This window comes from Heterodontus francisci, chromosome 10, assembly GCF_036365525.1.
Source record: "Heterodontus francisci isolate sHetFra1 chromosome 10, sHetFra1.hap1, whole genome shotgun sequence".
Lineage (NCBI taxonomy): Eukaryota > Metazoa > Chordata > Chondrichthyes > Heterodontiformes > Heterodontidae > Heterodontus > Heterodontus francisci.
The window spans coordinates 82,302,559-82,328,018 of NC_090380.1; the positions used below are offsets into that span (position 1 = coordinate 82,302,559).

Here is a 25,460-nt window from a genome sequence, read left to right on the forward strand (position 1 = left end):
CACTTCACTAGTGCCTTTTAGGAAGCTACTAAATGCCAAATTGTACTTTTGTTTAAACTTCGCAAATGCCTCTATGACATCATCAGCTTACCAATTCATTATGGGCTGTAGCTATGCATTCATTCCTGTCCCAGTTGAGATTTTGTTTTTTGTTTTTGCACGAGTCACTCAGTTTTTCTTTCTCTCTGGCACTTATTTGGGTCAATTTTCTCAATCTGATGCTTTTAAAAATGTTCTAAGTTTACTCACAGACACTCTCTGCCACCATGTTATGTCATAATGTTGTTTTTCTGGTTCCCAGATGTTGGAAAGAATCACACTTAAAACTTGGAAAAGGCTGGAGTCAGTCTTGTTTATTATAGCACCATGCTGGTTGTTGGGTAACATATAACATGACTCCCCAGTGCAGCTGTGAATATGACCCCCCACTGGAACATTTACACATAACAACTAATTCCTAGCTAATTAATTCCTAACATTTTACAGATAGAATAGCAATATATAACATGTATAACAAGGGCTTTCATTATTCTGTCATTTAACACCCTATCTGCACTAACGCTTTGTCTTTCACCACACTATTAACACACTCTTTACCTTTGCCCCATGACCTCCTTGATAGTTATTCTCTGTGACCCTCTGTCCTATCAATACCTTCCCTTTTGTTCTCTTTTGCCCCACCACCACTTTATTTGCTTAAAACCTATTACATTTCTAACCTTTGCCAGTTCTGATGAAAGGTCACTGACCTGAAACATTAACTTTGTGTCTATCTCCACAGATGCTGCCAGACCTGCTGAATATTTTCCAGCACTTTTTGTTTTTATTTCACCATCACTCCTTGCTTTTGTAGTCAAAGCTCTTATTTATAAAGTCCAGGATCCCGTATGCTTTATTAACTTCTTTCTCAATCTGCCATGTTACATTCAATGATTTGTGCACAAATACCCCAGGTCCCTCCTCTCTTGCACGCCTTTCGTAATTGCATCCTTCATTTTATATTGCCTTTCTTGGTTCTTCCTACTAAAATGTATCACTTCACACTTGTCTGCATTAAATTTCATCAGCCACGTGTCCGCCCATTTCACCAGTCTGTCTATACCTTCTTGAAGTCTATCACTATCCTCCTCACAGTTCACAATACTTCCACGTTTTGTGTCATCCACAAATTTTGAAATCGTGTCCTGCACACCCTGGCTACCTCACCATACAGAAGGTCCTTGGGTGTGCGATCGTCTTCCATCCTGCGGATGTGTCCAATTCACTGAAGCGCCTCTGTTTGATTAGTGCCAACACACTTGGGCTCACTGCCTTTGAGAGGACTTCTTCATTTGTTATTTTAACCACAATGCGCTGCAGACAGCAAAAATGAAAATTATTGAGCTTCTTTTCCTGGTAGCTGTAAGTCACCCATGTTTCACAGCCATACAGCAAGGTGCTGAGAACACAGGTCTTATAAACCATCAGCTCGGTCCTAAGGGTCAGCTCGCTGTTATCCTATGCACGTTTCTCAAGATGGACAAAGGTGGTAGTTGCTTTCCCTATGCATGTATGGAGCTCAGCAACAAGGGACAGCTTGTCTGTCACCATGGACCCAAGGAAGTAGAATTTGCTAACCACTTCCAGTGGGAGAGTGTTTAGTGTGATCAGGGATGGAGATGTAACACCTTGGCCCATGACTATGTTTTTCTTGATGTTTATGGTCAAGGAGAATGAGTTATAGGCGTGGGTGAGACAGTCCATGAGACTTTGTAGCTGAGTTTCTGTGTAAGCGACTAGTACAGCATCATCTGTGTAGAGGAGTTCTCTGATCAGGATGTGATGTGTTTTTATTTTCGATTTCAACCTTGGTAGATTATAGAGCTTGCCGTCTGACCTAGTGTGCATGTAGATTCCTCCCATATCTTCAGGGAAGGCAAAGTTCAGGAGCATGGAGGAGAAGATGCCAAACAGAGTGGGGGGCTAGGACACAACCCTGTTTCACTCCATTCTTCACTCTGAAACTGGTGGAAGCGGAGCCATCAAATTGTAAACTGCAATGCATCTTGTCATGGAAGGAGCGGATGAGACTGAGGAGCTTCAGTGGACAGCCAATTTTTCCTCAAATCTTGTAGAGACCTGCTCTGCTGATGGTGTTGAATCCCTTTGTGAGATCTACGAAAGTAAGGAAAAGTGGTATACTCTGTTCCCTACTCTTGTAGCTAGCATATGAAGAAGATCACATCCACAGTAAATCTGCCCACACAGAAACTACACTGTGATTCCGGGTACACCTGGTCTGCAAGTAAATGGAGTCTTTTAAGTATGACCCAGCAAAGACCTTCCTGCAGTTTGGATGCTAAGGTGTGAGATGTCCCTGTAGTTGTTGCAGTCTTCTCTGTCACTTTTGTTTTTGTATAGAGCGATGTCATCTCACATCTGCTTTGGAGCAGAGCCTACTTTCCAGCAGAGCAATAGATGGGACATATCATGCTTGAGCAGCTGGGCTGGGATTCCGTCCTTGCCAGGTGCCTTCTGTTCGTTAGGCAGTCTATGACCTTCTCAAGCTCCAGTGATGAGGGTTTCATCTAATTCATCCATGACAGGAAGTTGTGGGAGAGTGTCAAACGCAGACTGGGAAATGGGCGACTTGTAGGAGTGCAGGTCACAATAGTATTAAGCCCAGCGGGACATCTGTTTACTTCTGTTGGTGAATACTTCACCATCTGCCGACTCCAGGGGAGCAACTTTGGTGATGGCAGGGCCAGCGCCTTCTTGATCCCTTCGTACATAACTTGTAGATTTCCTTTGTCACATGCAGTTTGGATTTCTTGACATAAGTTGATTCAGTATTTGCTTGCGCAGTATTTCCCTTATCCTTTGCACAACTGTCTTGGCTACTTTTGGGTTGTGCAGTGTTTTAGCTGTTGTGTTTGTTTTCTGCATCAACGACAGATATCTCAGCTGAGTATGTCTCAAACCAGTGTTTGTTGTGGGTTCCGCCTTTACCAACTGATGCTTCTATCTTCCTTAGTAAACACCAATACAAAGTACTTATTAAGTATTCTAAAAAAAAAGAAGGGTCTCTGACCTGAAATGTTAACTCTGCTTCTCTCTCCACAGATGCTACCAGATCTGCTGAGTGTTTCCAGCATTTCTTGTTTTTATTTCAGATTTCCAGCATCCGCAGTATTTTGCTTTTATTTTAGTGTTTAATTCACTGCCACTTCTCTTCCAGGAATGCCTACCTTGAAGAAGTTCTGCTCTTCTCTCCAACGGGATTTTCATTTGTCTCTTTTACCTTGTTCACCTTCATTGCTTTCTATTTCCCTCCTGGTGTTTGATAAGGTATCTACCAAAACTCGTTTTCACAGCTACATCTCCTTCCTCAGTGACTGTCTCTGGCTCCGACTTATTCCACGTGGTTTCCATCTGCAGCCTCACCCATCATGTTTTGAATCCACCCAGGATGACAGGTATCTCCGAGAAATACAACGTTCCTCGGACTGCTATTCTCGCCACATCCTGAGATCCACATTCAGTGCTATGCACCGCCACATGCACACACTGGGCCTCTCTCTCCAGCAGCACCGCCTCACCTTATCTCAAAGCTGTTCTACTCCGCAGTTTTATTTCATCCTTCATCTCATCCGACGTATTAACAAAAAACTTTTTTCTTCCTTTCAGATGTCAAGGAACGCAAGCTCCAGATCCTTCTTCCCCTTCACTTCCCTCTGACCCCACCCCTTCTGCTCTGACCCCTTGCCCTGTATTCACTATACCCTCTGACCTTCCTCTCTCTGACGCTGAATGTTCTGTACTCAGAAAAGGTCTCAGTTTAATCCCCTTACGTCCCCACCTCAATGAATTTTGCGTTCGGCATGACGTTGAGCTCTTCTTCCATCGCCTCCGGGCTCACTTCTTTGACCAGGAGTCCTCCCCCGATCAGTAGACCCATTCATCCGCCTCCAGCATTCTCCCTCTACCTGGACCCCTCCCACTGGCCTCTTACCTGCTCTTGATCTTTCATTGAAAACTGTCGGCGAGACATTGGTCATCTCAATTTCTCTGCCCCCCTCACTCACTCTAACCTGTCCCCCTCTGAACTTGCTGCACTCCGTTCTCTCAGATCTAACCTCGACATTGTCATCAAACCTGCAGACAAGGGTGGTGCTGTTATTGTATGGCGTACCGACCTCTACCTTGCAGAGGCTCAGCGCCAACTCTCAGACACTTCTTCCTACCTCCCTCTGGACCATGACCCCACCACCGAACATCAAGTTACTGTCCGCAGGACTGTCACTGACCTCATCTCCTCTGGAGATCTTCCCTCTGCAGCTTCCAACCTCATAGTCCCGCAACCCCAGACAGCCTGCTTCTACCTCCTTCCCAAAATCCACAAACTGGACTGTCCCGGCAGACCCATTGTGTCAGCCTGCTCCTGCCCCACTGAACTTATTTCTTCCTATCTTGACTCTATCTTTTCTCCGCTGGTCCAGTCTCTTCCCACCTACATCAGTGACTCTTCTGATGCCCTACGTCATTTTGACAATTTCCAATTTCCTGGCCCCAACTGCCTCCTCTTCGCTATGGACGTCCAATCTCTCTACACCTTCATCCCCCACCAGGACGGTTTGAGGGCTCTCCGCTTCTTCCTTGAACAGAGGCCCAACCAGTCCCAATCCACCACCACCCTCCTCGGCCTGGCTGAACTTGTTCTCACATTGAACAACTTCTCCTTCAACTCCACTCACTTCCTTCAAATAAAAGGTGTTGCTATGGGTACCCGCATGGGTCCTAGTTATGCCTGTCTTTTTGTGGGATATTTCGAACATTCCTTGTTCCAGTCCTACTTAGGCCCCCTCCCCCAACTCTTTTTCCGGTACATTGATGACTGTATCGGTGCTGTTTCCTGCTCCTGCCCCGAACTGGAAAACTTTATCAACTTTGCTTCTAATTTTCACCCTTCTCTCACCTTTACATGGTCCATCTCCGACACTTCCCTTCCCTTCCTCGACTTCTCTGTCTCCACAGTGGCGCAGTGGTTAGCACCGCAGCCTCACAGCTCCAGGGACCCGGGTTCGATTCCGGGTACTGCCTGTGTGGAGTTTGCAAGTTCTCCCTGTGTCTGCGTGGGTTTTCTCCGGGTGCTCCGGTTTCCTCCCACAAGCCAAAAGACTTGCAGGTTGATAGGTAAATTGGCCATTATAAATTGTCACTAGTATAGGTAGGTGGTAGGGAAATATAGGGACAGGTGGGGATGTTTGGTAGGAATATGGGATTAGTGTAGGATTAGTATAAATGGGTGGTTGATGTTCGGCACAGACTCGGTGGGCCGAAGGGCCTGTTTCAGTGCTGTATCTCTAATCTAATCTAATCTCTGGGGATAGGCTGTCTATTAATATCCATTATAAACCCACCGACTCCCTCAGCTACCTCGACTACACTTCTTCACATCCTGCCTCCTGTAAGGACTCCATTCCATTCTCCCAGTTTCTCCGTCTCCGACGCATCTGCTCTGATGGTGCTACCTTCCATGACAGCGCTTCTGATATGTCTTCCTTTTTCCTCAACCGAGGATTTCCCCCCACTGTGGTTGACAGGGCCCTCAACCGTGTCCAGCCCATTTCCTGCACCTCTATCCTCACCCCTTCCCCTCCCTCCCAGAACCGCGACAGGGTTCCCCTTGTCCTCACTTTCCACCTCATCAGACTCCATATTCAAAGGATCATCCTCTGCCATTTCCACCACCTCCAGCGTGATGCCACTACCAAACGCATCTTCCCCTCCCTTCCCCTGTCAGCATTCCGAAGGGATCATTCCCTCCGTGACACCCTGGTCCACTCCTCCATTACCCCCACCACCTCATCCCCTTCGCACGGCACCTTCCCCTGCAATCGCAAGAGGTGTAATTCCTGCCCATTTACCTCCTCTCTCCTCGCTATCCCAGGCCCCAAACACTCCTTTCAGGTGAAGCAGCAATTTACTTATACTTCTTTCAATGTAGTATATTGTATTCACTGCTCACAATGTGGTCTCCTCTACATTGGGGAGACCAAACACAGACTGGGTGACCGCTTTGCGGAACACCGCCGCTCAATTCCCAAGCAGGACCCCGCGTTTCCAGTTGCTTTCCATTTCAACATTCCCCCCTGCTCTCATGCTCACATCTCTGTCCTGGGATTGCTGCAGTGTTCCACTGAACATCTACGCAAGCTCGAGGAACAGCATCTCATCTACCGATTAGGCACACTACAGCTTGCCGGACTGAACATTGAGTTCAATAATTTCAGAGCATGACGGGCCCCCCATTTTACTTTTATTTTTAGTTATTTTTTTCTTTTTCCCTTTTTAAAATTTTTTTTTTGTGTTTATTTTATTTTATAGCATCTTAGTCTGTTCAGTTTGCTTACCCACTGCTTTTTTTCATGTTTGTACTTGCGGCTGTTCAATTTTCAGTCCGTTAACACCCTTTCTGTACTAATGCTTTGTCTTTCAACACACCATTAACATATCTTTGCTCCATGACCTTCTGGTCAGCTATTCTGTGACCTTGTCCTATTTACACCTTCTCCTTTGTTATCTCTTGCCCCACCCCCACTTTACTTGCTTATAACCTTTTACATTTCTAATATTTTCCAGTTCTGAAGAAGGGTCGCTGACCTGAAACGTTAACTCTGCTTCTCTCTCCACAGATGCTGCCAGACCTGCCGAGTGTTTGCAGCATTTCTTGTTTTTATTAAGTATTCTAGCCTTGCCTTGTGCCTCTAAGCCTATATTACCCTCTTTGTTCCTAATAGGCCCCACTCCACCTCCTACTACCTGATTACTATTTACATGCCAGTAGGAGATTTTGCGTTCCGCAATTCTATTCTCACATTCTCTCTTTGCCAATTTTATTTTCCTCTTCTCCTCCCCTCTCATCTTATTGCATTTGGCCTGGTTCTCACTTGAAGAATTCACCTGGCATGCATCATACACCCTCTTTTTTGCTTCAACATAATCTCTATCTCCCTCGTCATCCATGGAGCCCTGTTTTTGGTTCCCTTACCTTTCGCCCTTATTAGAATGTACCTATCCTGTACCTGAAACATTTCTTCCTTAATGATAACCCATTGTTTCATAACAGTTCTTCTTCTCAGTCTTTGGTTCCATTTTATCCTGGTTTGATCCCTTCCAATTGCATTGAAATGAACCCTCTTTCAATCTAGCCATTCTACCTTATATAATTCCTTGTTTTTCTGCATTACGAGTCTAAATCTCTTACCCAAGTGCTCCCCCACAGACACTTGGTCCATTTGGCCCACCTCATTTCCCAGCACCAGATGCAGTAATGCTTCCTTTCTAGTTGGGCTGAGAACATACTGGTCAAGGAAGTTCTCCTGAACATAATCCAGAAATTCCTTCCCCTCCTTTCTCTTTACTCTAGAAATATTCCAATCGATACTTGGGTAATTAAAGTCACCCAATATCACCACTCTATACATCCTTCACATCTCTATGATTTCCCTACAAATCTGCTCCTCTATTCCTCTTTCTCACTATTTGGAGGCCTATAGAATACCCCTTGTAGCGTGATCATACCCTTTTTGCTTCTCAACTCTAACCAAATGGATTCTATCCTTGCCTCCTCAAGGACGTCCCATCTTTCCAACACTATAATGTCTTCCCTAATCAGTGCTGCCATCCCACCTCCCTTTTGTCCTTCTCTATCTTTTCTGAGCACTTAATATCCTTGTATATTAAACGCCCAGTCTTCACCATTTTTAAGCTATGTTTCCATTATTGCCACTACATCATATTCCCATACTGCTATTTGTGCTTGTAGCTCCCCACTTTATTCACCATATTTGTGTGTTTACATACATGTATTCCTGTCTTTGCGTTCCTCGTAGCCCTTCTTAGTCTGCTCCTAATATGGAACTACTTCCTTCTCTATTACTGTCCAACATTCTCGCATTATTCCTCTTTTTTACTTCTATCTGCTGGTGCTCATCCCCCTGCCAATTTAGTTAAAACCCTCCCCAATCACACTAGTGAACCTCCTGGTGCGGACATTGGTCCCAGTCCTGTTGCGGTGCAATCCATCCCTTTTGAAAAGGTGCCTCCTGCCCAGAACTGGTCCCAAAGCCCCAAGAATCTCTCCTGCACCATGCTTCATTGACCCTCCCAACTTCCTATATCTACTCTTACTAGCGTGTGGCACTGGGAGTAATCCAGAAATTACTACTCTCAAGGTTCTGCTCTTTAACTTCCTCCCTAACTCCTGAAAATCTGCCTGTAGGACCTCAATACCTGCCTTTGCTATGTCATTGATACCAATGTGTACCACAACCTCTGACTCACTCCTTTCTCCCTGCAGAATATCCTGCATCCTTTCCACAATGTCCTTTACTCTGACACCAGGGAGGCAATACACCTTGCTGGACTCACGATGATGGTTACCAAAATACCTGCCTGACCCCTAACTATGGCATCTCCTATAAAAACAGCATTTCTATACTTTGGGGCTTCCTCCTGTACAGTTGAACATACAAACATACGAACTAGGAGCAGAAGTAGGTCATTCGGCCCTTCGAGCCTGCTCCAGTCCCTTACCCATTGGTACCATGGTCTGGACTGCACTCCTTCAGGGTATCATTACTCGCAGCAGTCTCCAATGCTGAGGACCTGTTTAAGAGTGGCACACATCCCAAAGACTCCTATACCTCCTGCCTCTACCTAGTCTTCTGAATGGCCACCCACCTAGTATCCTAAACCATAATCACCCTTTTACTATTTATAGGGGGAGACGGTGGAGTAGTGGTAATGTCACTGGACTAGTAATCCAGAGGCCCAGGCTAATGCCCTGGGGACACAGGTTCAAATCCCACCGCAGCTGATGGAATTTAAATTCAATTAATTAATAAAAATCTGGAATTGAAAGCTCGTCTTAGAAACTGTGCCATGAAACTATCATTGACTGGTATAAAAACTTACCTGGTTCACTAATGCCCTTTAGGGAAGGACATCTGCTGTCCTTACCTGGTCTGGCCTAAATGTGACTCCAGACCCACAGCAATGTGGTTGATTCTTAACTGCCCTCTGAAAAGGCCTAGCAAGCCACTCAGTTGTCAAGGGCAATTAGGGATAGGCAACAAATGCTGGCTCTTGCCAGCAATGCCCACATCCTATTAAAGAATAAAAAAAATGCCTATTGAAGACTTTTGCATTTATTTTTATGTTAGCTGCAAGTATCTTCTCTCTTTGCTGCACTTACTTCTCTTGTTACTTCCCCTCTGAACTTTTTATATTCAGCTGGATACACTTGTATTATTAACCTAACATCTATCATACGCAACTTTTTTTTGCTTCATCCTACTCTCTATCTCTTTCATCATCCAGGGAGCTCTGGCTTTGTTTATCCTACTTTTCCCTCTTGTGTTAATGTACCTCGACTGTACCCGAAATATCTCCTCTTTAAAGGCAGTCCATTGCTCTACTACAGTTTTGCCTGTCAATCTTTGATTCCAATTTGCTTGGGCCAGATCTTTTCTCACCCTAATGATATTGGCCCTCCCCTAATTAATTATCTTTACTCTGGATTTCTCCCTGCCCTTTTCCATAGCTAACCTAAACCTTATGATACTATGATCACTGTCCCCCAAATGCACCCCTACTGACACTTGATTCATTTGACTGACCTCATTCACCAGAATCAGATCCAGCAAGGCCTCCTTCCTCGTTGGACTGGAAACATACTGATTTTTAAAAATTTTCTGTGACTAAATACATATGGTGGATCCCATTTCTATGCAATGATTTGTAAAGTTAAAGTAAAATATATTTCTGTTTGCCAAAAAAAATTCTATTTTGTCTTCCCACAATAATTAATAGTGACTAAAGATACTCTTTTATGTTGTTAGACTTGAATTAATCTTACCTGCAATTAGAAAGACGTGAAGCAAAGCACAAAGTCTGATCACTTGTGTTCCCAAAGGTATCATTTCATTTGTCTCATCCTGAAGATATTGGAATAGAAATCAATAACTTTGAGAAAACAGAAAATACTTTATTAGTACATTATGAAAGTATCATTCACAACAACAGCTTACACCCATACCATCAAGAAATGAGCCAAGGTGCTTCACAAATAGGTGTAAGGAAAACAGACCCTAAGCCAGGAAGGAAAACATCCGGATAGATGACTGAAAGCTTTGTCAATGAAATGGGTCATGAGAAGGTTTTTAAAAGTAAAGAGAAAGATGAAGATGCAGTGAACTTTAGAGAGAGATTCCAAAGATTAATGCTACAATATTTGATAAGGGCCGAAAACAGGCATTAGGATCACGCTGGACCATTAACCTGTATCGTTCTTTGTGATGAATGCCTGCTCATTACCATGATTGTAGTGTTCAGACAGCACTACGTGCGCTGCTGAGTAGCTGCACGCCTGAACACAACGTGCAATATTTTGAATGCCAAGCACCACTTAACGCTAGCCCGCAGTACCTAAAGTCAGCATGCATCTCTTAAAGGGATCATGACTGGAGTAGGTGATGGAAGTGGCTGGGGAAGAGTGTCTGAGCAGGAAGAGCATTGAATAATGACACAACAGAGCAGAGAGTGTGCTCCAAGTTTCTGCAATGCAGCACTGGATATCTTGGTGCAGGAGGTGGACAGGAGGAGAGATGTCCTCTATCCACAGGGGGCCAGGAGGCCCTCCAGGCAGACACTGCAAAGGCAGTGGTATTAAATAGCCGTCACCATCAATGCCAGCAATTTAGCCCCGAGGACCTGAATGGAGTGACACAAGAAATTCAAGTGGTAAAAGTTAGTGAATTGATCTTCAAATTTCACATCCTTACACCTGAGCCACTAGCCTCACACACTGCTCAATTCACCACATCACAGAATCACAGAATTGTTACAACACAAAAGGAGGCCATTCAGCCTGTTGTGTCTGAGCTGGCCCTCCAAAAGACCAGTTTACCTAGTGTCCCTTCACTCACCTATCAGCCAACTCTATCAATCATGACTCAAAACCTCACATTCATGGCTTCATTCACGCTCACACACTTAGCACTGCTGCAAGCTTCACACCCACATCTCACAGCTTGCACATACTGCCAGTTATTCAACCATGACAGGCACCATCACCCAAACAGATTGCATGACACTAACTGACTCACTTCCCTCTGTCTTGTAGGACAAGGTGGCACATAACCACAGGCAGGAGCACCTAGCCAGCAGGGGCAGGCACGGCTGTATGTCCTTACCCCAATGGAGGAGACAGTGCTGGCCATCATTGGAACGGCCATGGCCAGCAGCAGGGCTGAAAGGATTGAACATGACAGAATCCTCATACCTAATCCCAATTCTTCTCCATGTATCCTACTTCCCCATCATCCCACAATCTCTCCTGATTTACAAACTGCAGTTGGTGTAAGCATGTTCCTCTTGCTTTCCTCCTTTTCTCTCACTGCAATCCTTCCCTTGTAACTTTTTCCTTTCAGATATCCAAGAATTGTAACCTGATCAGGTAGAAGCTAGAAGTGGAAGAGAAAGAAGGTACAGATGAAGAAGGAACACCGCCACTAGGTCTGACACTCACAGCTACTAGTTCAGATTCTGACACTGTGCATACTTTAGAAGGCAGCTTAGTGTCAGGATCTGTGCCTGGTAAGACACCGGGCACGTGACCAGCACTCAGGGCTGGTGGAAAGGATACTGCAGGAGCCAGTTTGCTGGAGAATGAAGTAGTACATGTGTCCTGCAGCAAAGGACTCAGATGGGCACTTCGATGGGACAGCCTACAGGAAAAAGCTGATCATAAAATGCTTGGTGCATTGGCAGGTCTGCTAGAAAGGCTGTCGACGCTGTTAAGGAGCAAGGAGGAGTCCAGCTCCAACTTGGGACTGAGCTTTGTGCTTGAAACCCATCCTTTCCAGCATGGAAGTGATGGCCAGCTCCATTAGCACACTGGTGAACACAATCATGTTGCAGTGTCTGATGACCAATATCTGAGCTTCCATTGCAGCACAAGCACATGTCACCCACTGTCTGGGTGCTGCAGTGCAAGTTCAGACTGCCGTCATCATGACTGTTGATTATAGTGTTCAAAGGGGCTTGCGGGGGGTCACAGCAGGTCAGCAATCTGTCCTCCGAAACATTAACATGATTGTTGAGATGCTACTCAGGAAGACAGCATTCGTCCTCCCAGCACTGCCACTCTGCCCTTGCTGTTCCTGCAAGCCAAATAGTCCAGACTGCTGCTGCCCATGCTGAGATGGTGCAGTCCAAAGCTGGGCCTTCTAGGCCCAGGGCTGCATGAAGTCATCCTGCAAGGCCACCTGCAGTCTCCCCCACTAAAAGTCAGCAGCCTTCCACCCACCATGCTGCAAGCACTGGGGGTAGTAATGTGTAAGAAGACTAGGACAGGCAAAGGCATCTGCAAGACAGGAACAAAGGAAATGCAAAAAGGTGATTAGTTAACTTTTGTATGGAATATTGGATGGTTTGATTGATAAAGTTGGTTTTGAATGTTTTCTTTGTGGTACTTTTGTTTCAGCATTGTGGCCAAGAGGATGCTGCGATGCTTAGTAACTGAGGAAAGGTAAGGTGTGGGACTGCTGGTGAATAGGGAATTAGAGTTGCGTTCACTCATTCCACAGTCAGATCATGGTCACCCCAGCCAGTAAGGGAATTGAAAAGCAAAATACTGCGGATGCTGGAAATCTGAAATAAAAACAAGAAATGCTGGAATCACTCAGCAGGTCTGGCAGCATCTGTGGAAAGAGAAGCAGAGTTAACGTTTCAGGTCAGTGACCCTTCATCGGAACATAATCGGAGTTCCGATGAAGGGTCTGACCCGAAACGTTAACTCTGCTTCTCTTTCCACAGATGCTGCCAGACCTGCTGAGTGATTCCAGCATTTCTTGTTTTTATTTCAGTAAGGGAAAGTGTTGGCTGCCCCCTCCCTTCCTGCTCCACCCCTGCTTTTCAGCTGCTATCCATATACTTGGGAGCAAGTGCTGTGCCTTCATGATGGTGAGGTTGTGCTGGATGCAGCAGACCTTGACAAATTATGAAACAGACTCTGGAGAGTACTGCAGGGCACCTCTAGTGCAGTTTAGGCAGCGGAAGCATTGCTTAAGTCTCCCCAATGGTCTGCTTCATTACATTTTGAGTGCCAGAATGGCTCTCATTGTATGCATGCTGCTCACGTGTGCGTGGGTTATGCACCAGAGTCATGAGCCAGGCGGTTAGCAGGTATATCCTGTCATCCAGTTTCTGGTTTCTTGTGGTGGCTCAAATGCTAATGGTGCAGCAGACTGCTGGAGAATAAAGGCATTATGACTGCTTCCAGGATTCCAGGCATTGACCTGCATGATGCACTGAGTATGGTGGCACACATGTTGGACACTGATGGAGTAGAACCCTTTGCCATTGTGGTACATCTCTGAATTCATATGCAGCATCCAGAAATTGACATACATGTAACTGATGTCTGTTAATCTGTTACTTGTGTATCAGTTGTTTAATTATATGCAGGTGGAGGGTGTTAATTGGGGGCTTACTTGAGCACTTATAAGCAGTCAATTACTGAGACTGGTGAAGGGTTTTGAGTGAGGAGTTACTTGTTTGTGATCCTTTTACTCCGCACAATAAATATGAAACCGAGTAAAGATAGGCTCCAGCATCATCCTTCCACAACAAGCTTTCTGCAATTTAACAATGTCATCATGCACCATGTGGAAACTCACTCCCCTGACAAAGTCGTGTCCTCGCTCTGCCTGCTTCTCTCAGAAAGAGAGAATGCAATGAATTCCTCTGCCTCTGCTTACAGAGCATCAGTGACCTCACTTATACAACATTGGACGGTGAACTGCAAGATTTTGGGAATCTCGCCTGCTGCAGGCTGGATGGAGCCCGACTCAACAAGGTTCATGGCCACAGTCAGCTTTACAGTCACTGGCAACTCTGTTCTCACCCTGTTCTGAGGCCGCAGTTCTGCCTGCAATAGGGGACAGATTTCAGTGAGCACCTCCTTCGTGAAGCAGAAACATGCACACATTAAAATAAAAGCAAAATACTGTGGATGCTGGAACTCTGAAATGAGAACATAAAGTGCTGGAAATACTCAGCAGGTCTGGCAGCATCTGTGTAGAGAGAAACAGAGTTAACGTTTCAGATCTGTGACCCTTCATCAGAACTAGCAAAAGTTGGAAATGTAACAGTCTTTGAGCAAGTGAAGGTAGGGAGGGGGAAGAAGAAAAAGAAGGAAGGTCTGAGATAGGACGGAGGGAGGAGAGATTAAATGACAGATGTCACGGAACGGAATGCAAATGGAGTGCTAAATAGTTGTAGCGAATGTTCCTCACTGAGGTTGACACTGAAGAATTGCTACCTGAAGACCCTGTATATGGCCTCCTGCTAAAAGGTCTTCTTCCCCCTCCTCCTCCTCCTCCCTCTTCAAACAATGTCTCCTCCTCTGTGCCATTCTTGCCCATTCTCCCTGTCATGCTGCAAGCCAAGGCGTATTGAAACTATTGCACCCATGTCTGGGAGCAAGTGGTCTGACCAGAACCCATGAAGAGGTTCTTGAGCAAATTGGCATAGGGAGTGACAAGGTATTGGAGGTTTTGGAAGGCTTAAAAGTAAACAAATCTCCAGGTCTGGATGATTTGTGTCCCAGGATGCTGTGGGAGGCGAGGATGGAGATTGCAGGGGCTCTGACCCTAACTTTTAATTCCTCTCTAGCCAAGGGGGAGGTGCCAGAGGACTGGAGAACAGCTAATGTGGTCCCACTATTTAAGAAAGGTTGTAGAGATAAGCCAGGGGACTACAGACCAGTGAGTCTCACGTCAGGGGTAGGGAAACTATTGGAGAAAATTCTGAAGGGGAGAATCTATCACCACTTGGAGAGGCAAAATTTGATTAGGAATAGTCAGCATGGCTTTGTCAGAGGGAGGTCATGCCTAACAAATTTGATTGAATTTTTTGAGCATGTGACCAGGTGTGTAGATGAGGGTAGTGCAGTTGATGTAGTTTACATGGACTTCAGCAAAGCCTTTGACAAGGTCTCACATAGGAGACTTATCAAGAAAGCAAATGCACATGGGATACAAGGTAACTTGATAAGGTGGATTCAAAATTGGCTTAGCTGTAGGAGACAGAGAGTGATGACAGACGGCTGTTTTAGTGACTGGAAGCCAGTGTCCAGTGGCGTACCACAGGGATCTGAGCTGGGTCCCCTTTTGTTTGTCATTTATATAAATGACATAGATGACTATGTGGGGGATAGGATCAGTAAGTTCGCGGATGACACAAAGATTGGCCGAGTGGTTAACAGTGAGGTGGAGTGTCTTAGGTTACAGGAAGATATAGATGGGATGGTCAAATGGGCAGAAAAGTGGCAGATGGAATTTAACGCTGAAAAGTGTGAGGTGATACACTTTGGAAGGAGTAATGTGACACGGAAGCATTCAATGAATGGCCTGACACTGGGAAGTTCCGAGGAACAAAGGGACCTTGGCGTGTTTGTCCATAGATCTCTGAAGGCAGAAGGGCAGGTTAATAGGGTGGTGAAAAAGGCATATGGGACACTTGCCTTTATCAATCGAGGCATAGATTACAAAAGTAGGGAGGTCATGTTGGAGTTGTACAGAACTTTGGTAAGGCCACAGCTGGAGTACTGTGTGCAATTCTGGTCGCCACATTATAGGAAGGATGTGATTGCATTGGAGGGGGTGCAGAGGCGATTCACCAGGATGTTGCCTGGGATGGACCATTTAAGCTATGAAGAGAGGTTGGATAGGCTTGTGTTGTTTTCACTGGAGCAGAGAAGACTGAGGGGTGACCTGATCGAGGTGTACAAGATTATGAGGGGCATGGACAGGGTGGATAGGGAGCAGCTGTTCCCCTTAGTTGAAGGGTCAGTTACGAGGGGTCACAAGTTTAAGGTGCAGGGCGGGAGGTTTCCGGGGGATTTGAGGAAGAACTTTTTTACCCAGAGGGTGGTGACGGTCTGGAATGCCCTGCCTGGGCGGGTGGTAGAGGCAGGTTGCCTCACATCCTTTAAAAAGTACCTGGATGAGCACTTGGCACGTCATAACATTCAAGGCTATGGGCCAAGTGCTGGCAAATGGGATTAGGTAGACAGGTCAGGTATCTTTAATGCATCGGTACAGACTCAATGGGCCGAAGGGCTTCTTCTGCACTGTATTATCCTGTGATTCTGTGATTCTGTGAAGTGAGAGCCAAGGCCCTCGCCACATACCACACCACCTCCTGTAAGATATCAGCAACTTTAAGTAGCAGTACAAACCTCCAAGCACTTTTACTCACTCAGCAACAACCATTAGTAATCAATCAGTAACTAACCTGAAAGTGATTGATGATCCCTTTAATTAGCACTGCTGAATGCATATTCAGTTGTGCATGGTTAAGAGAGGGCATTAGCCAGACAGCTGAGGTCCAAAATGGTACTGTTAGATTCAAATCAGCATTGCAAGATGACTGATATCACAACCTGCTTACTCTGCACGCGCTGCCAGCGCCACACTAATGACCTACCCAGAATGGTGACCAGCCTGGCCTGCACAGAAATGTGTGCGCGCAGCATGGGAGGCATTTTGGATCCAAGATGGCACCCGTAGCACTGAAAATACAGGCACTTGGCAACCTAATTTTATGGCCTAAGAACAGGGCAACAGAAGGATTTGTGTTGAAGGGGGGAATGCGCAGAAAGTTGGAGAGAGTGGAACTAAATGTTTGGGCTTGGTTCATTAACATACTCCCCATAGATCTTTCTTTGGCCTCCTTATCTCGAGAGACAATGGATGAGCGCCTGGAGGTGGTCAGTGGTTTGTGAAGCAGCGCCTGGAGTGGCTATAAAGGCCAATTCTAGAGTGACAGGCTCTTCCACAGGTGCTGCAGAGAAATTTGTTTGTCGGGGCTGTTACACAGTTGGCTCTCCCCTTGCGCCTCTGTCTTTTTTCCTGCCAACTACTAAGTCTCTTCGACTCGCCACACTTTAGCCCCGCCTTTACGGCTACCCGCCAGCTCTGGCGAACGCTGGCAACTGACTCCCACGACTTGTGATCAATGTCCCCATAGATATCAACAGGTAAAATACTTGTTTTATTTTTTGTACATTATTGATTTATTCGCTCATTTTCTCTCCGCTGAAGTCTTCTTGAATCACACATATCTACGACTGGGGAGGTACACAGCTGTTCCAAGGCCAGGAGCTACCAACCTGCAGCCCAGGGCCTGAGTCTTGGTCATTCAGCCCTCAAAACTCAGCTGAATCCAATCCTAGTTGCACTTATATTTCTTATTCATACTGATTTGAATGTTATGGGCTGGAGTTTTGAAAATGTCTGTTTTTAGCACTGTTTAGTCAATAAATCTTAAATCAGAACACCCGGATTTATGCATATCTACAGCTTTAGATATGTGCAAATAAATGAGAATGGATCCAAAATCTGTGGAGCAGATTTAACTTTTCAGCACCTGGGGCATACGAGTTTGGTGGGATATTTGACACGTTTGTACCGCATTCCACTTTGACACTGACTCACCCTAGGAAAATCTGGTTCATCAGGGTTTAGTTTCACTCAGTAGGATGTATAACCTGGGTACTCGAAGGATGTTGCATGGTATGGTGTACACAGATGCAAATTCTACTTCAATAATTCCTGGTGTATCCCAACAGAAAATATTTTTTAAAATTACATAACTCCAGCCCAATAGTTTCCATCCATCCCAAACATTTACCCCCATAGCGACGATATTAAACTATTCCAGTTTCTCTGTTCATCTTTTGACAGAAGAATTCCAATCCATTTCACAGGAACCAGTTTTCCTGGTTAAACAAGATTTTTCATTTGTGTTTGCTGACTATCTATATTCCTGCATTTGACGTGGAGATTTTAAAAAGTTTCAGTTTCCCTGATCACATGCACAAACAACATGAAGAAAATAAATATGGAGGTACAAGTGAACCGATAACCTGAGGTAACCTAAACTGGACCATGCAGAACAATAAACAAATGTTTAAATGTGACGTGGTTTATCTCAGTTTGATGTTGACATGTCCCTATATATTAAAAAAGAGCTGCACTGGGCATGCTTGTTGGCATTTTTCTAACTGCCATGACAAAGAAACCAATAAAAGTTGGGTGAATTTTGCAAAGCTCTGCTGCTGGTGTGAAGCCTCACTGAACGGGATAATTGATGAGGAGGTTAACAGTCATGATTCCCAGTGCTTCCAATTTTTCAGTGATTAATTTTAATCATTCGGATATTGGGAGCATCACAAATCAGGTTCATTACCTCCACGCCTGATTCATCCACAGTCTGGGAGTGCAGCCTTTTAGGATTGACCCTGTGACCAATCTCCCTGGAGTGAGGTAAGTGGGTTTCATTCGGTCAAATTCATCCAAGGAGCACTAGGAGATGATAACCAAATCAATCGTGGTAATCTGATTTGATATCCAATCTGTAGCACTCTAGGATACTGTTGCCAGCCACTAGGACCTACAGTGATTAGACCCAAGACTCAGAGATGGGATTCTTTCCACTCAGCTCCAGATAATCCTGTAAGGCAATGCCCTAATAGGTGTAATTCCAGTTTATCAGGCAATGAAAAGCTTATTAGTGTCCCTTCTGGGAAAATTGCCCAATCACACTAGGGGTCCCTAACCTATGGATCTTGCACCTAGTTTTTTATATTTAGAGATACAGCACTGAAACAGGCCCTTCAGCCCACCGAGTCTGTGCTGACCAACAGCCACCCATTTATACTAATCCTACATTAATCCCATATGCCCGACCACATCCCCACCATTCTCCTACCACGTACCTACCCTAGGGGCAATTTACAATTGCCAATTTACCTATCAACCTGCAAGTCTTTGGCTGTGGGAGGAAACCAGAGCACCCAGCCAAAACCCACATGGTCAGAGAGAGAACTTGCAAACTCCGCACAGGCAGTACCCAGAACTGAACCCAGGTTGCTGGAGTTGTGGGCTGCGGTGCTAACCACTGCACCACTGTGTTGCCCAATTTGTAGTGACCCGAAAGAGAGAGAGAGAATCTGCACTCCATAGCAGCCAAATGGAATCTCTGCTTACATGGATTTCTTAAAAATGGTGATGGGTTTCGACACATCAGGCAGTTGGCTAACCAAACAATTTTTTAAAATGTATCTATTGTCATTTGGGGTGGAAGCTCTGATCCCTGTTGGTTTACCAGGCTTCTGCTTTCTATAACTATTGGCCATTGATCGATATAGTGGGAGGGGGGTGCATCCATGTTCCTTGTTGGTCTGGGTGACTCATTTATCAACCAGTCAGACCAGAGCCAGATCTCCAGAATTGGTTTCACAAATTTTGAGACTATTGACAGAAGTGGGAAAAACACAATTGCTCATGTTTATAGTGGGCTGGATTTTGTGGAGGAGGCAGGGCTCCCAGTGCTGGGCCGAAGAGGCGGGGGAACCCCACCTGGGCCTTTTCGTGCCCCACCAGTGCGATCCAAGCCTAAGTTTCCCACTCTGAGATCTCTGTCCCTTGAAAGATGGAGATCCCAACCTGAAGAGCTGCTGACCAGTCAGAGGGCTGTCAACTCAGCAGTATTGGCAGTGCCACTGGGAGTGGTGCAGAGGCCTTGGACACAGTAAGTGAAGCGGGGTTGCCGAGGCCAGTCCGGAAGGCCCCGGCGAGGGGGCTTGTAGGATGGTCAGCGTGAAACCCAGTTTGGGGTTCGGGGGAGGGTGGTCCATGGAGTTGTAGGTTCTGGCAGGGGTCTTCCGTGGGCCACAGATTGCTCACAGAGGAGGAGCCCCCCCAAGCTCACTAGGAGTGCTCCTCGTTTTACAAGGTTAGATCCTCGTGGCAGTAGGTAAAGGCTCTTAAGCGACCATTAGTATGTCACTTAAAGGCCTCAATTGGCCTCTGGGTGGAAAGGCCAGCGTCGGCCTATCCCGCCTCCGGCAAAATCGCTTAGTGACAAGGAGATGACGGGCCCTCCACCCCCTGCCACCCGTCGCGATTCAATGGGCTCCCTCCAGCCGCCAACTTCGCCTCAGGGGAGCCCATAAAATCCAGCCCAAAACTCATTGGCTAAAAGCATAAGTCTGTCACCTGGTGGTTTATAGTTTGTACTACAGCAATATTACCTCTGATGAAAAAGAGCATTGATTTCTTGAGTGCATCGAGCAAGAAAGAAAGAATGAAAACTAATGGATTTCTTTGCAGATCTTAATATCATTATGAGTTGCCAACTGGAAAAAAACAGATTTGAAGGCAATAAAAAAAGTTTGTGATGAACTTTCACACTAAGTGGTTCCATTTGTCAACTCGACGTGTAAAACTGGATTTAAGAGTTCCCCTGCCAGACATTATTTTTATCTACCTAATGCACTATTTGCACTAGTTACTGGGAGAATATAGAAGCAAAGTCCCATTTCACTGAGTTTCTGCCCTGTTTATATTTGATGCACATTTCCTTGGACATACTGGGTGGAGCTTGGAGTATTTAAATGCTATGCAACTTCCTTACATAGACTCCAACTCTCCCAGAACTCCACTGTCTGAAATCTTTTTTGCATAAATTTCCATTCATCTATTACTCCTAGAAGTGTCGCCTTTCATTGGCTTCCCATTCCTCAGCACACTGACTTCAAGATCCTCATCCTCATTTACAAATCCCTTCATAGTCTGCTCACTCACACCCGCGGCCCTATTGGAGCCTACTACACATTTTCCCTCCAGACTCCCCTAATTCTCTCCTACCCCTGCTCACCTCAGACTTACAACCTTGAAATGTCTTGGAACATTTTTATTCTTTCTTGGGATGTGAATGTTGCTGGCAAGGCCAGCATTTATTGCCCATCCCTAACTGCCCTTGAGAAGGTGGTGATGAACTTCCCTCTTGAACCATTACAGTCTATGTGGTGTAGATCCACCCACAATGCTGTCTGTAGTAGTTTGATACAACTGAGTGGCTTGCTACACCATTTCAGAGGACAGTTAAGGGTCAACCGCATTGCTGTGGATTTGGAGTCACATGTAAGCCAGATCAGCTAAGGATGGCAGATTTGCTCCCCTGAAGGACATTAGCAAACCAGCTGGGTTATGACAACAATTCAGTAGTTTCATGATAATTATTAATGAGTCTAGCACTTTATGCCAGATTTATTAATTTAATTTAAATTCCTCCAGCTGCAGTGGTAGAATTTGAACTCATTGCTCTGGAGCATTAGTCTGGGCCTCTGGATTTCTAGTCCAGTAACATTACCACTATGCTACCTTCCCCCTTTGCTTTAATAGAGGGACTATATACCATATATTCTCGTGTAAAAGTCGCCCCATGACTTTAGGCCAAAAAATCTTGAATTTTTCCTATATCTCTTGTAAAAGTTGACCTTAACTTTCAGAGCGCAGACAGAACATTCAAACTGCACACTAGTATAAATACCCGAGTGTTCACCTAGGACCCCAACATTTTTTCAATATGGCACCAAGGAAGAATAACAAATACACAGTGCAGTTTAAACTAAAAGTCATTGCGTGTACAGAGAAGGCAAATAATTGTGTGGCAGCAAGAGAATTCAAAATATCAGAGAAGAATGTCAGAGTTTGGAGAAAGCTTTCCACACAGCTCATGAAGATCCCAAAGAATAAAAGTGCCAATAGGGGAAAGTCTAGCAAGTGGTCGCAATTAGATGGTAAAGTTACAGAATGGGTTGCCAGAATGGATATGTAGTTTTCCATGCATCCATCCAACTCTATGTCCCATCTCCGTGGTTATTATTTTGTTCATAAAGGTTTGAAAATATGACTCCAAATTTTAGCATCAAAAATTGGTGTCAAAAATTCTACTTTTACTCTCGTATATATGGTAACTGTAATCTATTGCTATTGGGTCTCAACCCCTCCTGTTATGATTTAGCTGCCCTTCAAATATTTTATCTGACGCCCACAGACAAAGCAACACTTCCAATGAATCAAAGTGTGACCCTGTACACGAAGTAATCTACGAGGTAGGGTGCGCAGGATGAAAAATAACCCATTTACAATCAAAATGAATGCAAGATACAGATACTCCAGATTTCTCCGACTGATCGACAAATAATACTCTGACAGACCAAATGTCACAGGCTAGAAATTATTGTGTTTTTTTCATCCATTTTTGGGTAGTATTTTGGCAGGGGGATGTGAGAAATGCAGCGGGGAGCTATTCAGTGAGCTCCGTAACTTCCACCATTATCTCTGGGATTTCTCCACCAGAAATGACAGTGAAAACTATATTTGGATGGGTATATTAATATTAAATGTCGATGATGGAAATATATCATTCAATCTATTTTCTGTTACTAATACCTTGTGTCCAGTGTTTCTAAGGCAGGAGGATTTAAAACTGAAAGGGTATCAAAAACCATTGCAGTTGGTTGCAGAATGATCAATAGAGGTGCACTAATTAACTTTGTTGCCTCAGTTGGCATTGCCAGTTGCATTACATTGCTGCAAGTGCCACAGGGCTTTCCTTCCCCTCTATTCCATTGGACCTGAAATACCACTGTAAAGGCACCACAATTATTATAGTTGGAATGTTTGCTGTGGTTAGGGTAGAGTGAGAAAGGTGGGTGCTGGGCCTGACTTGTCACTGATCAGACAGGATTCCCAATGCAGAGGAAAATTCAGGCCTATGAATTAAGTTTATTAAGAATGTCACAAAAACGTGCTATGCCGAATGATGACTTTTTTAATCCACAGGCTGGAAACCTGAGTTAAATTTTAAAAAAAGAAACAAAAACAGATAAAATATGACTTTGCTAGCAGCTAAGATGGCCACCACAATTTGCATCACTGTACCCTACATTCCAATGCATCGAGGTAGAGACGAGTTGTCTGCCCAGTCCCCTCAAGAACAATGACTTAGGGAATTGGAGTGAACTATCTATCCTACTCCCATTAGCAAGACATTAAGGCAATCACTTAGGGCATTAAACTGGTGGAGATGAACGCCTCAAACCTAATCACTTAAACAATGGGATCCTGGTTGAGAGATTTCCTAGACATTAACTGTTTAAGTTGCAAGAGGGAATACACACTTACAGCCATTATGTTGAATCACTGGGTGATGGTCATGTGACAGGCCCACTGTCTGTGTGTTTAAGCTGGTGTTTTCTCTGCAGCAATGAGACAAGCAGCTAGACTCCGACAAGAGAAGTGGGGTCCATCCTCCATCTCTCTCTCTCTCCAGTCCACCTTGCAAGCTTTGAACCCTGCCTCCTGGCCGTAACTACCTATCACTGCTGCAGGTGGAGACCCCATGAAGGAAATCATCTGCATCGTTTTCTCCAGGAGAACCAACAAATCAGCGATTTACATCTGAAAACCGGAAGCCTCAGGACTACCCAATTCAGCCTGAAGTTAGCCGAGTCAAACTCTACAGACTGTATACCCCTTTTTATTGCTCTGGACTCTAATCCAACCAACCTATCCTTCCCCACTCTGTAACCTATTTGTGTATGTGTGAGAAGCTTGAGTGTGTGTGTGTGTGTGTGCGTGTGTGAAAGTTGGAGTGTAGCTTATTATTTTACTTAGATTGGTTTAAGTACAATAAAGCTAACCTCTTATTTTTGTTACAACCGACCGTTCCAGTCAAAGCCCCCAATCAAAATATACTATTCTGATTGTGGTGGGAGAAACGCACTGTTAATTCAATCCCATCCCTCCACAGATCGCCTAATATATCATCTAAACTTACCAAATTAAAGAAAGACACAGCCAAATTGTACCATCTATTAACCCCCAAATGAGGCTAACCAAAACAGGTGTCTTTAAATCAGAAAATTAATTGTTTGATTAGAAAAACTAAATTCTTAAACACTACAAAGTTATAAACAACATTTAGAATAGAAAAAATTGCAAATTTACACTTCCCGATGAACAATCTTCTGATTAAAGTCCACGTGCAATCTTCCAGGGTCCGATGAGGAAAGGAAAAGAGTCCAACACCCGAAGTTTCAAACTCCTCTTTCTTCCAGCGACGACCACAGTAGATCAACAGCTCGCAACCACTTTCAATAGAATCGATCTGGCTTTAGAATTTTTGAAGGATAAAAGATTGTCACAGTCTAACTTCCCTTCCTTCAGTTTAAATTATCAGAAATCTCTGTTTTGGCTTGACTTTTTAGAATTTTGTGAAAGAATAGTAAATAAACAGACTAAATTATCTTCCTTCAGTTTAAATGGTCTGTTTCTCCTTTCATGTGCGAACACACAGCTGTCCGTCTGTGTCCTCTGTTAGAATAGGCTGTTTGCACTATAAGCCAGTTCAAAACTAAATTGTAACAGATGTGTCTCTCGATGTTCAGTCCGAGTGGCTGTATCCAAAGTAATGAGAATGCATTCTTTAGAGCTTGCTGCCTTAAAGCAGTACGGCTCTTTTTCCAGCCTTAAAGGCACACTGCATTTGTCCCAGAAAAAAAAACTACAGGATCATAACACTTTGTAAAACTCAAGAAAACCTGTCCAGTTGGTTCTTTTTATGATCATAGCACATAAATTGTTAAACACTGAATTGGCAAGTATATCCACCTTAAAAAAAAATAAACCTGTTGTAGTCAAACAAGGAGAGGGATAAGAGGGGAGACTTCAAACCCACCTCACCTGATTGTAACAAGAAGTAAGATTAAACAGAAGCAAGCAGATATATTCATTTAACTAGAGTAAATGATAAATTTTGTGAGCTTCCGTGGGGATTGCAATATTTCAGGGGAACTCCATTGAAAACAATGGTTTAGAATTAGGACATTAAGGACTGAAATCAGGAAACACTTTTTCACACAGAAAACCTTTGTGAATCAGCATGGTCATGATAGATGATAGATTTCTATGAAAACAATGGAAATATGGAACTCTCTCCCCCAAATGCTGTAAATAATGGGTCAAATGAAATTTTCAAGATTGAAATCAATAATTTTTGTTACGTTAGGGTATTAAGATATATGAATTAAAAGTAGGTAAATGGATTTGAGGTACAGATCAGCTGTGATTTAATTCAATGGCAGAACTGACTTGAATGGAAAAATGGCCTACTTCTGTTCCTATGATGGAAATTGCAGGCAGAGCGTCCATGATTTTGCAATCCCTGCCAACTGTGTGTAAGGCCCCACTGGCAGCAAAGGATCTCAGGAATTAGCCGTCAGCTAGGAACAGTTGGTGTTACTCCTGCCTCTGAGTCAGAAGGCTGTAGGTGCTGACACCACTCCAGAACTTGAGTACTTAATCTCAGCCGACACTTCAGTGCAGTACTGAGGAAGTGCTCCACTGTCAGAGATGCCATCTTTCAGATAATATATTAAACCAAGGTCCCATTGACCTGCTCAAGTTGACAGAAAATACCCCATGGGACTATTTGAAAAAGAGTAGGAGGTTCTCCCAGTTTTAGGACCAAATTCCTCCCTTCATCAAAACAGATGA

The 25,460-nt window shown here is 44.5% G+C and overlaps 1 gene segment (V, D, J or C); it reads right to left on the reverse strand.

The window, feature by feature from the left end:
* LOC137374177 (tyrosine-protein phosphatase non-receptor type substrate 1-like) overlaps window positions 1-25,460 on the reverse strand; it is an 89,133-nt gene that overhangs the window by 21,276 nt on the left and 42,397 nt on the right. The window contains 1 exon segment of the C gene segment in view: window positions 9,902-9,980. Coding sequence covers window positions 9,902-9,965 — 64 coding nt within the window.